Here is a 12284-nt window from a genome sequence, read left to right on the forward strand (position 1 = left end):
AGCCGCTGGTTCCTCGACAGAAACACTCTATTGTTTAAATAGCCCCCGTTTAGGTCGATATTTGTTCTCTTTTTAAGAAAACAAAGTCAGCAGATAAAAGCCGGCTTAATAGTCTCACTTCTTTATCTTTATTATTTTACGTGGAACAAAAACAAACTCGATCGTTTCGTAGAATCCATGGAGTGATATAATAAAGCACTGTCCAATTACAAGCATGACGCGTACACTACCCTATTAGTGCTCAAATCGGGTTGGTGATGACCAATCATGTTCGAGAATTTTGCAATAGTTTTGGTTAATGCTTTATATTGTGTGTGTAATTTGACGGTTAATTTCCCTGACTATGAGCCTAGTAGTTGTCTTGAGCGTCTTCATAGGTGATTGCGCCTCCTCGAGGTTCGAATACGGTACATTATATTATATTTACTCAGCAAACTTTAAATCAAAACTAATAGTACATTGTAGATGATACTAGGGACTTAATGCAAGGCTATTAATAAACAAAGTTCTCTGGCAAGGATAATATTTGTGAGTTCTTGACTTTAGGGGTAGTGGTGTTGCAATAATATTAAACTATTCTAAATTTCCTCAGCTTCGATGGATATAACTGAAGGGGAGCTACCTTCTAACGATTCTGTGATACCGCGTCGGTGGAGGGTTTAACAAGATAAATTAAATTGGTGTTATCAACTGAGTTGACAATGTAACTTGGTGAAGAGCTGAAGCTCGAATCCAATGCTCGTGGCCAATGTATTTACATGCGAACGATTCTAACTCTCATTTCCCAGTTGATGTAAACAAATAAAAAAAAAGAAAAAGAAAAGAAAAAAAAAAGAAGCTGACAAACAGACGATGCAAAAACTCAAGGACAAAGGCAAGGCTAAAATGACAGCTTTAATGAAGTGAGGGGTCTCTCTTTTCTTGGAGGAAAACGCGCCTCACTAAGATGCCCTCTCCCATACCACCCCCCTGAGTATAACAGTTGGAAGAATTAAGAAGTACAACTGTTATAACCGTGTCAATAAGACCAAAAATTGGTTCATCTGTGGGACAGACACTATAATTATATCACGACTAGGAGGTTTGTATGGAGAAATTTTTGATTAAAGAAAATATTGAAGTTTAGAATTTTGATGTCCCTCAACCCTTTCACGCATCATAGGCTAGTACAAAAACTATAATTGACCATTCTCGGTAGGCTGGGTACTGTCAGGAATGTAAGTCCGGTATTTGGGGCTTACACTATCTAAGATTTTGGATTGATGAAAAATTTTGAGCATACTTTTGGCATAGTGGTATGTTATGAGGGGCCTAGGGTGACGCTCAAAAGTCAGTGGAGCATGATTTATCTGACCCTACCCCTCTAATGTAACGAGGTCAGCGGTTAGTTCATCATTCTAAAGCAAAACATTGGAGTTCGTGACTTCTCAGTGTGCTCACTTCTACCCGTTCGCCCTCGAATTATTGATCGATCGAAGAAAATGCCTCTCACAGTTAGGATAAAGATTCTTCGTGCTTTGTCTGTGATCCAATGCTGGTTAGCTTTGTGGCTGATAGTGCTTGGAATTGTGGAAGTCGCGCGGGTAAAATGGAGATTCAGTGGACTGGGAATGCCCATTTGGACCGGAGTGTTGGTAAGAACATTGTAAACAAATTTGTTTAGCTCGCAATACATCGGTGGATCTTCTTCAAGAAAAAGGTTGCTAGGTTTCTCCTTTAATCAAATAGTTTGTGATTTATTTAATTTCATAAATAATGGTAATTGAATTGAGTGGAGTGCAATTTGGGCTGAAATCATACGCATGATTTCAAAATCGAACGAGCGCACAGCGCAAGTTCGATTTGAAATCACAAGTATGATTTCAGACCAAAATATTGCCCGACACGAGGTTCAATTACCAATTTATTACATCCATTTCGAAATCGCCCAAATACAGGACTTGGTCAATTCAAATATTTTTATTGATGCAGTATTGAGCCGGTTTTTAAATAAGAAGCAGAACCAGAAATGCTTTCACCTCTTATTTTGCATGCAAAACAGAAAGTCTTTGACGTAAGTAAGTAAGTAAGTAACTTTATTTAGCCACATTTCGCATATGAGCGAATGGCTCGTTTAAATGCAAATGTGCTATAAAAATTTGACATAATTTACATATATAAGTAATAAGTAATAGGTAAGAAATAAAAATTAATTATCTAGAATGAATAATTGCTATTTGTGACTAGACTATTTGTTTACAAAACAAACAGCTGCAGTCATACGATGAGGACAACTGTATGTCTTGCAAATTTTTCCTAAATATAGAAAGGGATTCCGACATCCTTATTTTGTCTGTCAGATTGTTCCATTGTCTGCTAGCCTGGTACGTAAAAGAATGTTGCATATAAGATGAGGTTGGTCTTGGAAGAACAACCTTAAGATGGCCACGTAGGCTGTAACCATTACTTCGCAGAGAAAACAATTCCTGAATGTAGTTCGGTGTCTGGTTATGAATACTTTTATATACAAGTATAAGTGCTTGTTCTATGCGTCGATGTTCTAAACTTTTAATATTTGCAGTTTTCAATAACTCTTCGTAAGCAGTCGACTTAGAATAATTGAGAAGAGTCCTCAGAGCGAATGCATTGGTTGACTCCAGTTTCGCAGACAGACCCTTACTTAGACCTATAAACAGTGGTGATGCATATTCGAAGTGAGGGAGAGTGAAAGCTTTGTACAATTTAATCATCACATCTGAGGGTATAAATTTACGAATGCGACGAAGAATTGAAACTTTTGTATTCACTTTCCGGCAAACTTCTTTAATGTGTACGTTGAAAGAGAGTGAATTGTCGATGACTACTCCAAGAAGCTTCATATGTTTAACGTAATCCAGTTCATTACTGTCAATAACAAAGGGCGTTGGTAAAGTTGCTCTGTTGAAAACTATGGATTGAGATTTACTATGATTGATCGCCAGAAAGTTCTCACAAAACCAGGAAGCGAGTAGACCAACGTTGTTTTGTAGATTTATTTGCAAGGTAGATGGACAGAGGTTTGAAGAGTACCCAGTAGTGTCATCAGCATAAAATCTTAGAGAGCACGAAATATCTGAAAAATTCACATCGTTCATGTATATATTGAATAGAAGGGGGCCCAAGATTGAGCCTTGAGGAACTCCACACCTCACAATTTGCCAATCCGACAAAACACCGTCAGTCTTGACATGTTGCTTGCGGTCAGTCACGTAAGAACGTAGAAGTTGTAAGGCGTCTTTAGTTACACCATAAGCTGACAGCTTTGCAAGAAGCAAATCATGATTGATAGAGTCAAATGCTTTGGAGAGATCTATGGTAATTGCTGCAGAGTGTTCGCTAGAGTCTAATTTTTTCCTAATGTCTTCGAATGTCTTGAGAAGGGCTGTCGTACACGAGTGTCCTTTCAAGAAACCAGACAAATTCCCGCTGAGAAAGTCAAGAGAAAACTCATATAACTGATCAAAGATAACTCTTTCCGCTACCTTTGAAACAGCCGATAATACAGATACAGGACGATAATTAGATTTTAAAGTCTCAGTTCCTTTTTTATAGATCGGGGAGACAATAGAGGTTTTCCAATCTGTAGGCCAGGAACCACTAACAATGCACTGGTTAATTAATTTTGTGAGAGAACTGAAAATTCTTGGCCCAGCAAGTTTCAGCAGGCGTGGAGAGATTCCGTCAGCACCGGTGGCTTTGTTGATTTTGATAGTAGAAAGTATCCTTTTGATATAGGAGTCCTGAACAGGAGTAAATGAGAAGCTCGTTTGTCTTCCAAGCTTCCGTCTAATGGATACAACACTTGGATGTGTCTTGAACTCTTCTAGCTGTAAGTTGGGCATGTGGCTAGCCGGTCTAGGTACTGCATTAATGAAATAATCATTTAGAAGATTGGCGATATCAGTACTATCAGTGATGAGGCGCCCGTCTTGTGTCAAAATCTCAGTCAAGCGTAAAATGATGCCATTTAGAGCACAAAAATGGTGCGATTTGTGAATAAATCGCACCAATTAAAGCCAGTCAAATTACAGGGACCACCAGTGATTTCAAAATGGATGTAATAAAGCGTAAAATCAAAGCTAATAATAGGTTCTCTTTTTATTATTTTCTAACTATACTGAGAGAATTCTAGATGCGATTGATTCGATTGTAGATATTTTGACAGGACTACTTAGGGGTAGATGCAAATGTAACATCGTGGAAGATATATATTTAGATCACCAAGATGTATCCTGCATGAAATTGTTATGTTTATAACCCAAGTTGTTGACCAAAGAGACCTCTTACTTTGAAGACAGGCGACCTATATTGTTCGTTTGTTTTAGTAGGCAAATTGGACTTTTTATAGGCTAATTTTTCACTGAATTTTGGTATAATTTGCGTCTTCATGACTGTTATGAACTGTTAGCACCCCATTCCCTTCCGTGTGGTTTTTATCAGTGTAGTAGATGGATAATGCAACGGAATTAGATCCTGTAAGGGGCCGACCATTTAACTCTTGAGGGGGGGGGGGGGGGGAAGGAGGAGGTAGGTGATTTTGAAAAAAAAATTTCCTGTTAGTGCTTTTAGGAAGAAAAAAAATTGCATGCAGCCCAAATGTAACAGAAAAAAATTCTTGCGTTGCTGTAAGAAAGAAAAAAAAAATGTGGAAAGCTGTTTCATCACTCCAGGGGTGGCTTTACAAAATCGCAGCAAAACTGCAACCATTGCTCCTTTTGATGACGCTGAAAAGTTATTGCTTCATACATGCAATGCATTATTAGCTATCTTCAGCAGTATTATTCAGCATTTACCAGGCGATGAGCATTTCTAAACTGCTTTCTGCTATTTTTGGCTTTTTTTTTAATTAAGAAACTAAACGTTTTCACATCTGCCTGTGGTGCATCACTTTATTTGATGTAATATAAAATGATTGTAAAGAATGACTTTCCGAAAACATAGCTATATTAGAACTATTGCTGCAATGACCACAATGTAAATGTAAATACATTTTGTATATGTAAACACATCACCTTTTTTTGAGGAAAAAAAAACCCTGCAGAGAAATCAAGAGGGAAAAAATATCCAGCAGAACATTGAGAATGGAAAAAAATATCCTGCCGAGCAGATTGCTAGAAAAAATTTTTTTTTTGATGACCAGAAATCACCTTCCCCTCCCCCCCTCAAAATTTAAATGGTCGGCCCCTAATTCAACATGGAATGTAGTTGTCACATGACCTATGCCCTGCTTGGGGTACTGGGTAGCTATCTCCTCCACCAAACTTCATCAGTCCTTGAGGGAAGCAAAATTACTGCTAATCCAAAATTCGTGAATTCTGTAAAAGATGGGCGTGATTCATTAATTTATGAACCAGTGCGAGGCATGATTAACCTCTTGAAATATGTTACATGTGCACAGATTTGAAGTCTTCTCTCCATCAACATTACATGTAGGTGGGAATTTTTCTAACATCTGTGCTTGAAACAGTGAAGATCAGCATCTCCCCCTCCTCCATTTTGTTACCCATATTTCCTTGTAAAGAGCAAGGTATTTAAGATTTAATGGTAGTCACTGTCGAAAAATCTCCAGTTTTTAACAAAAGATGTAGCTCAGCAGGCATCAGCTCTTTGACCTGTAAGAGTGACTATATGAATAAAGGAAATGATCACCAACTCAAGAGCTCTTGATTGTTAAACAAATTCTCCTTGTCAGCACCTTAGAAAATGTATGGAGAACAGTATGGAGAATATGCATGCTGATGTTAGGGTGTAAAGGGTTAAACCTTTCACTCCCAGAAGTGATTAACATGTAACTTCTCCCCATTATACCCATACACGATCCAGCAAACAGGCAATGAGAATACTCAAACTTATCAGGTAAAATTTGTTACCTTGATTGAACACCAAATTCTCATAAGCAATTTACAAGGAAATGTGTAGCGGCTAGAGGGGGGAATTCATAATCAGATCTTGGGAGTTAATTGGGTTAGAAGATGAAAATATTTTTAGTTTTCTGCTGATTTTCTGCTGTTTGAACTTGCAAACAACATGATAATAAGCTCCTTAAGGATGAGTTCTGTTGTAATTATTGTCTTTAATTGTAAACAGTTTACTTTAAAAGTATACTTTAAAAGGTACTCAGCTTACACATAGCCATAAAATGAAAACTACAAAATTTGTGAATTTTGCACCTAATTTTTTTTTAATCTGCAGGTTGCTTTTACTGGTTCATTTGGTGTTTTTATTACTTTGAAGAAATTGCAGAAGTCACCAGGAAATGTAACTATTCCTCAATACTTAGTAAGTGTAAACTTGCATTTTAGTTACTCATTTTGAACCTGATGTATGCATCATAATGTGGTTACCATGAGTATAGAATTCATCAATGTTTACTAAAGAGTAAACACGTCTTCACAGTTCCCTTGGTGCCATGTGTTTTCCAGTGAACCCTTTCACTCCCATCAGTGATCAAGACAGAGTTTCTCCTTATAATGCCAATAAAATATCAAGAACACAAGTGATGAGAATAAAAAGATATAAACTAGTGGATTATTAGTTGATCAGAAACCAAGTTCTCTTTAGAGAAACATCATAAGAATCACATCACAGACAGTAGAGAGAATTACTAACTGAGATTTAGAAGTGAAAGGGTTATAAGTAGTGGTTACCTCAATATTTTTTATCTTTTATTAAGTGTAAACTTAGCTGATCATTTTATTCTTGTTATATATATGCCATTTATTGTGGTTGCCATGATCAAGTTCTTCAACAGTATGCACTGTACATACATATATACGCTAATTGACCACTACCCAGGGGCTTTTCAGGGTCATTCGTACAAATACCCACCCACCCCATCCCAGGGGAGGACATTCACCACACAGTAATCTTGTGTGTGGGAAATTAATGTCTCTTCCCCGTAACCCTGCAGGAGACGGGACCTATGGTTTATTCATCCTTTTCTGAGAAGACTAGAATATCCATTTCTTGATATTATAGAAAGGTATCTAGCACATTCTCTTCAGTTATTTTAAGACTAGTTATTTTATGAGTGTTGGTCCGGGCGGGGCTTGAAGCCTTGACCTTCCGCACAACAGTTTATTTTGTTCTTTGTGTATGCCATTTCATCAGTTAAACTTTTAGTTTCAGAGTAGTCTTGGGTTCTCATTTTAAACTTGATGTAATTGCTTTTCAATGTGGTTGCCATGATAGACTTCTGCAACATGTAGTCATCGTTTAACAGTTACAACTTGTTTTAAATGGTCATTTTTACTTTGTATAATGCTATCTAAATGGTTAGCCCGAGATTCTTTAACTTCAGTTGTAAGCTAATACAGTAGTTGTTCATTGCTGCATTGTTTAAAGTTAGCTTAAGATAACCCAGGGTTTGTGTGAAATGTGATTTCAGATCTAATAGCTAAAAAAAATTCTTCAGTATATTTCTTTTTCGTCTAGAGTTTGATTATTGGATGCTCTTAAAAAAGACTAACAGAATAATGCCTAAAAGGCTTTTGAATAAAAGGCTATACTTACATAGTAGAAACCCAGATTACAATTTCAACCGCTGGTTAGCTCTAATAGGCCTTCCCCTAAAAGAACTGGGTCAAGATGTACACTATTTATTGTGGTTGCCATGTGTGACATGTCTGTTGTCGCAGTGTTATTTGCATGTAACTTTACTTTTGAAGGGGGCCAGGTTAGAGCACATACCATTGAGAAATTCTGTTGTGCGTGACCATTAGAATTATATCATGCCTTCTGGAGTATTAGTGAAGGCACAGTGGCCTCATGGTGGGTGCGCTTGACTCCGGATCAAGTGGTCTGGGTTTGAGCCCTGGCCAGGGACACTGTCTTGTGCTCTTAGGCAAGACACTTTACTCTCACAGTGCCTCTCTTCACCCAGGTGTTTAAATGGGTACCGGCAAATTTCATGCTGGGGAGTAACCCTGCGATGGACTAGCATCCCATCCAGGGGGGAATAGAAGGTCACTTCATGCTAGTCGCTTCATCCTAGTCGCTTCATGCTACAGAAACCGCAGTTAAGCACCGGCCTGATATGGGCCACTAACTCATAAACAGACTTTACCTCTTTTTTTCTTTTTTTTTTTTTATTTCTGGAATATTAATGTGTTGTGCTAAGTATTCTTTTCTTTTAGACAATTCTGTTAAGCACATAGTTCGCATAGAAAATAGGGCTTTTTGGACCTACATGTGTAGCAAAGTTTGCTTCGGCTCTCAGAGAACTTCCAAGTTTAATTAACTGTGTTATTGTTATTGTTTTTTTTTTATTCTTCTTGAGAGTCTGTAAATTAAATACTGAGGAAGGTAAAAGAGTGAAACTTTTGCAAACTCTCTTTTTGTATTTTAGGTCATGACACTGATGGGTTTCTCCCTGACCTGTGCTATTCTCTCAAGTATGATCATGCTTAGTTATGGGCCAGAATTGGCTACGGCAGGCCATAAGTCATTTCTTTACTACACCCCCAAGAACTATCATGATGGTAACATGATGGATTTTGTTGTGGTTAAAGCACCTCTTACAGTTGATTCTCGTTTCAATGAGGAGCATGCCTTGGTGGGCTCCATCTTTGCATTCACTTTTCTGGAACTGATAACAGCATTATGGTCTGCTGCCCTTTGCTTTGTCAATGATCAGAAGCCAACAGACAAGAATGAGGATGTAAGTTTCACATTTGATGATTCATTGATAAAGATATTGATACATAGGTAGAAATGAAGAAATAATTCAAGCAGGTAAGCTGAAATTTTAGCCATCGCAGAAAAGAAATACTATAAAAGAGGCCTAAAAAGCTCAGGCTTTGACAAGCTTCAAACCCATGCCGTATAGATACTGGGGGCTGTTACTGACTAAGCTACTTATACCAAGTTTAACAGATAGGTATATATGAAGTATGCATTTTAGTTGAGATTTCTCGATGGGAAAGGAGAACCCTCAATGTTGATGTTTGGCTAATTCTAGCTGATAGTCATCAGTATCTGGGAGGCACTGGTTTTGAATCCCATCAACGCCTAAATTTTATTGTCTTTTCCTCTCCAATGTCTTAAATTAGAACCCACCAGCGAGCTAATTTCTTTACTTGATTGGATTGCAGTTTAGTGACATCCACTCCATAGTCAAAAACACATATTAATCTCATAAATTAATACAGGATGGTCAGTACCAATATTTCATTGCTTAAGTAAATCAAGAGATAACTCACACTCCTGAAATTAAGAGTTACATAAGTATCATATATGAGTTCAAAATTTTTATAAGACATCAATCATACAATAAAAACGTGACGCTTGTCAAAAACTGGTAATTTTTTTAAGGCTGTTGTTATATAATGATACCATAATAAAAACTGTAATAATAATAATGTTGATGATGATAATAATTATAATTATAATAAAGGTAAAGTCTGTTAACGACCCAAGTGCCTTGTCAGGTGGGCACTTATCTTCGGTTTCCGTAGCTTGGTGATAACCCCCCCTGGATAGGATGTCAGTCCATCGTAGGGTTACCTCCAGCATTAAATTTAACCATGAGGCCACCGCGCCTCCCATTGTTTATTATTATAGTAATATATATCGATAAGTAATTCAAGTTTTTCTGTAGTTCTAATTCAGATTGTGTCCTCCATTCACCTTTAGTTTGAAGTTGATCCCTTGATGGACAGTGTTGGACAAAGCCAACAAGCTGGTGGTGCATCCATGCTAAATGTGTAGTTATCGACTAATAGTTTGCATGTTGCCGCGCCTCTTTTCAGTAACAGATCATAGATAGCATCAAAATGTGGTTATAGGACAAATTTACGGGCTAGCTACACTTGGCGAAATAACCACGATAACTCGTATGTGTCTAGATTCTTTGTAACGTAATACCAACTACAACGATTTACATTCATCTATCTAACGATTCGAAGTTATTGGACTTATTGCTTCTCCGAAAAAGAAACTACGAACGCACATGACGTGGGAAACTGCACCCTCGATGCATGTCAGCGGCACTTATCACTTCACGTGAACTTAACGAATCGTACAGCAAACACTTGGCACACGAGGTGCAGCCGAGTGTATCACTAAAATAAATATGTTCTTACCACATTTGAAGTCATCTCTGATCCACGGCAACAAGATCTAATTGTTTTATACATGTATGGGGAAATTGCAAGATGTTCTTAATGGTGACGTCCTCTGTGCATCTGTCCTCCAATAGATCACTTGTAAGATGCAATTAAAATGCATGTATGATTTAGCTTTTATAATGATAACTAGATCATTATAGTAGTATTGTGACTTATGGGCTTTACAGTGAGCAGTGTCTCTCATCATATGCTGAAATCAATTGCGCCACGTAGGTCACAAAAAATCGTTGTGCAATGCATCGTGATGTTTCCAAAATAACTATTGTTGCCATTATTATTAGACTTATTGCGTAGCATCATCTAAATTCTAAATTCCAACCAAATTCTTCGCCATCCTTGCTTAGTGTGGTGCTAGGCAGAAACTAGTGTTTGTTTCTAACAACGCGTTGTCCAGCTTCCGGCCGTTTTGAGATCGTAGATGTTGTGACTTCTTATCAGTACACGTGCAGGGATTCACCGCACCCTAAGGGTGCAGCAACCAATCTTAAAAGTAAGTTCCCCACTATCTGATAACACCCCAGTATTTTACTTCGAGTTAAAAGGAAAAAAAAAAAAAAAAAATATATATATATATATATATATAAACCCTCTGCCCATCCTTATCCATAAACAAAAACATTAAAGTGGTAGTTGTGTTGTTTACTCGAGCTGGTTGGTTTTTTACAAAATATATTTGTTTGAAAACTCTTGTTGTTTTTGCTTAATTTCGTAGGTTTTTTATTGGTTAAGTTCTTACTGTGTTAAATACTCACCACAACTGGCCAGAAGTTAAATAGAAAATGATTAAGTTACATTTTGATCTTCGAAAAGTTTTCAAGAAGCAAAGCGAGAAGCCAGCGACTCGGCAAGTTTCAATCGTACATTTTTCAGAATTATCGAGACAAAGCTAAGTAGTTTACTGGCCGTGAATTTCATCAGTCTTCTACGCGGCTCTCGTATACGTACATCCAAGAAATTTAAACGTGTTTCGCTGCGAGGCAGCAAATTTAGTATTTCTTTTAGTTTAATTTTAGGAATATTGCTTGGTGGCTTTTTCCTTTTTTCATTTACAGTTTTCGAATTAGTCTGACTTGATTGTGATAAAACCGATTTTCGTCGTGCACAAGTGTTGTCCACTATGTTGTTGTAGAATGAGTACATGCTTTAAACTGTGCGTATGTCTCCAAACTCCAAACTTCCCGCGTGCATCCATATTTCGATATTCGCACGCTAAGCATGAATCAAATCAATTCGACAATTCCACAAGAATTTCACAAAGCTTCCACTACACCTTTCCTGTAAGCAGAATAGATGTTTGCAACAATTTTTTTTTTAACTTTCTTCCTTTTTTATTATTGAAAGTGTGTGCCATTGATCAGAGCCACATGATGAAACACGGGTAAGTGTTTCTGACGGGTAACTGATTTGCAATGCGTAAAATTTCCGCTGTCTGTTCCCGAGGTCTAATACTTAGACTGGGAAATCATTCAACATACTGGATACCTGAACAAGGTTAAAATGAAGGTTTTTAACTTCTTCATGAAAAGTGAGTAAAACGACACAAAATATGTAGTCTATTGTGTCCACCAAGGAGTCAGTTAATAAAACTGCGGAGTTGTTTTGGACTCTCACCAGAAAACACACTGAAAGGCTTACTATTAACACACAAGGTTCTCACCGAAAACTGACCATCCAACCAAACTTAAGATGGCTATTTGTGGAAACAAAAGCAATAATTGAATTAATACAAGGACGACAAACCTTTTTGAGCAGCTCCAGATTTTCTGTTGTATTCCTTCATAGTTTTTGTTGTATTTTTATCGTTGTTTTGGTAAAATTGTTTCTGTCATAGAATAAGAGACAAGTTACCAACACTTTTAAAGACAATTGCTTTTGAACTTTGTAAACCTTGACATAGAGAAACTACTGGAGGCTAATTTCTTATTTTTTTAGGTGCAGCTGTTATTACAAGGAACCAATGAGAACTCAGAGATTAAACAAGCACACTGCTTGAAGCGCGGGAAAACGCGACTGACCCAGTTGTGTTCAGTTTAAGTTTTGATTCTGATTGGTCAAGAAGGGTTGCAAATTTTCTAAGCCAATCAAATGGCAAAATAAACCAAAACCCAGGTAACTCTGTTATATTATTGACACGCACTG

General features: G+C 37.3%; 1 protein-coding gene across 2 annotated transcripts; it reads left to right on the forward strand.

Annotated features, from left to right (window-relative positions):
• The first annotated feature begins 1390 nt into the window (after positions 1-1390).
• Positions 1391-10833, forward strand: LOC111325982 (uncharacterized). 2 transcript variants are annotated; one of them, XM_022929902.2, is made up of 4 exons: positions 1391-1634; positions 6211-6297; positions 8366-8677; positions 9652-10833. In XM_022929902.2, the coding sequence occupies exons 1-4, from the start codon at positions 1482-1484 to the stop codon at positions 9724-9726; spliced, it is 627 nt and encodes a 208-aa protein (XP_022785637.2). In that variant the 5' UTR covers positions 1391-1481; the 3' UTR covers positions 9727-10833. The 2 variants fall into 2 exon arrangements, with proteins under 2 accessions (XP_022785637.2, XP_088605204.1); XM_088749078.1 differs by lacking the exon at positions 1391-1634 and adding an exon at positions 5385-5447.
• The last annotated feature ends 1451 nt before the right edge of the window (positions 10834-12284 follow it).

Source organism: Stylophora pistillata, chromosome 2, assembly GCF_964205215.1.
Source record: "Stylophora pistillata chromosome 2, jaStyPist1.2, whole genome shotgun sequence".
NCBI lineage: Eukaryota > Metazoa > Cnidaria > Anthozoa > Scleractinia > Pocilloporidae > Stylophora > Stylophora pistillata.

Bases quoted from the DNA above. Each gene is read 5' to 3' on its own strand.
- LOC111325982 (XM_022929902.2), top strand. From the start codon at position 1,482: ATGCCTCTCACAGTTAGGATAAAGATTCTTCGTGCTTTGTCTGTGATC. The intron at 1,635-6,210 runs GTAAGAACATTG...TTTAATCTGCAG, and splicing joins CCATTTGGACCGGAGTGTTG to GTTGCTTTTACTGGTTCATT. The intron at 6,298-8,365 runs GTAAGTGTAAAC...TTTGTATTTTAG, and splicing joins TAACTATTCCTCAATACTTA to GTCATGACACTGATGGGTTT.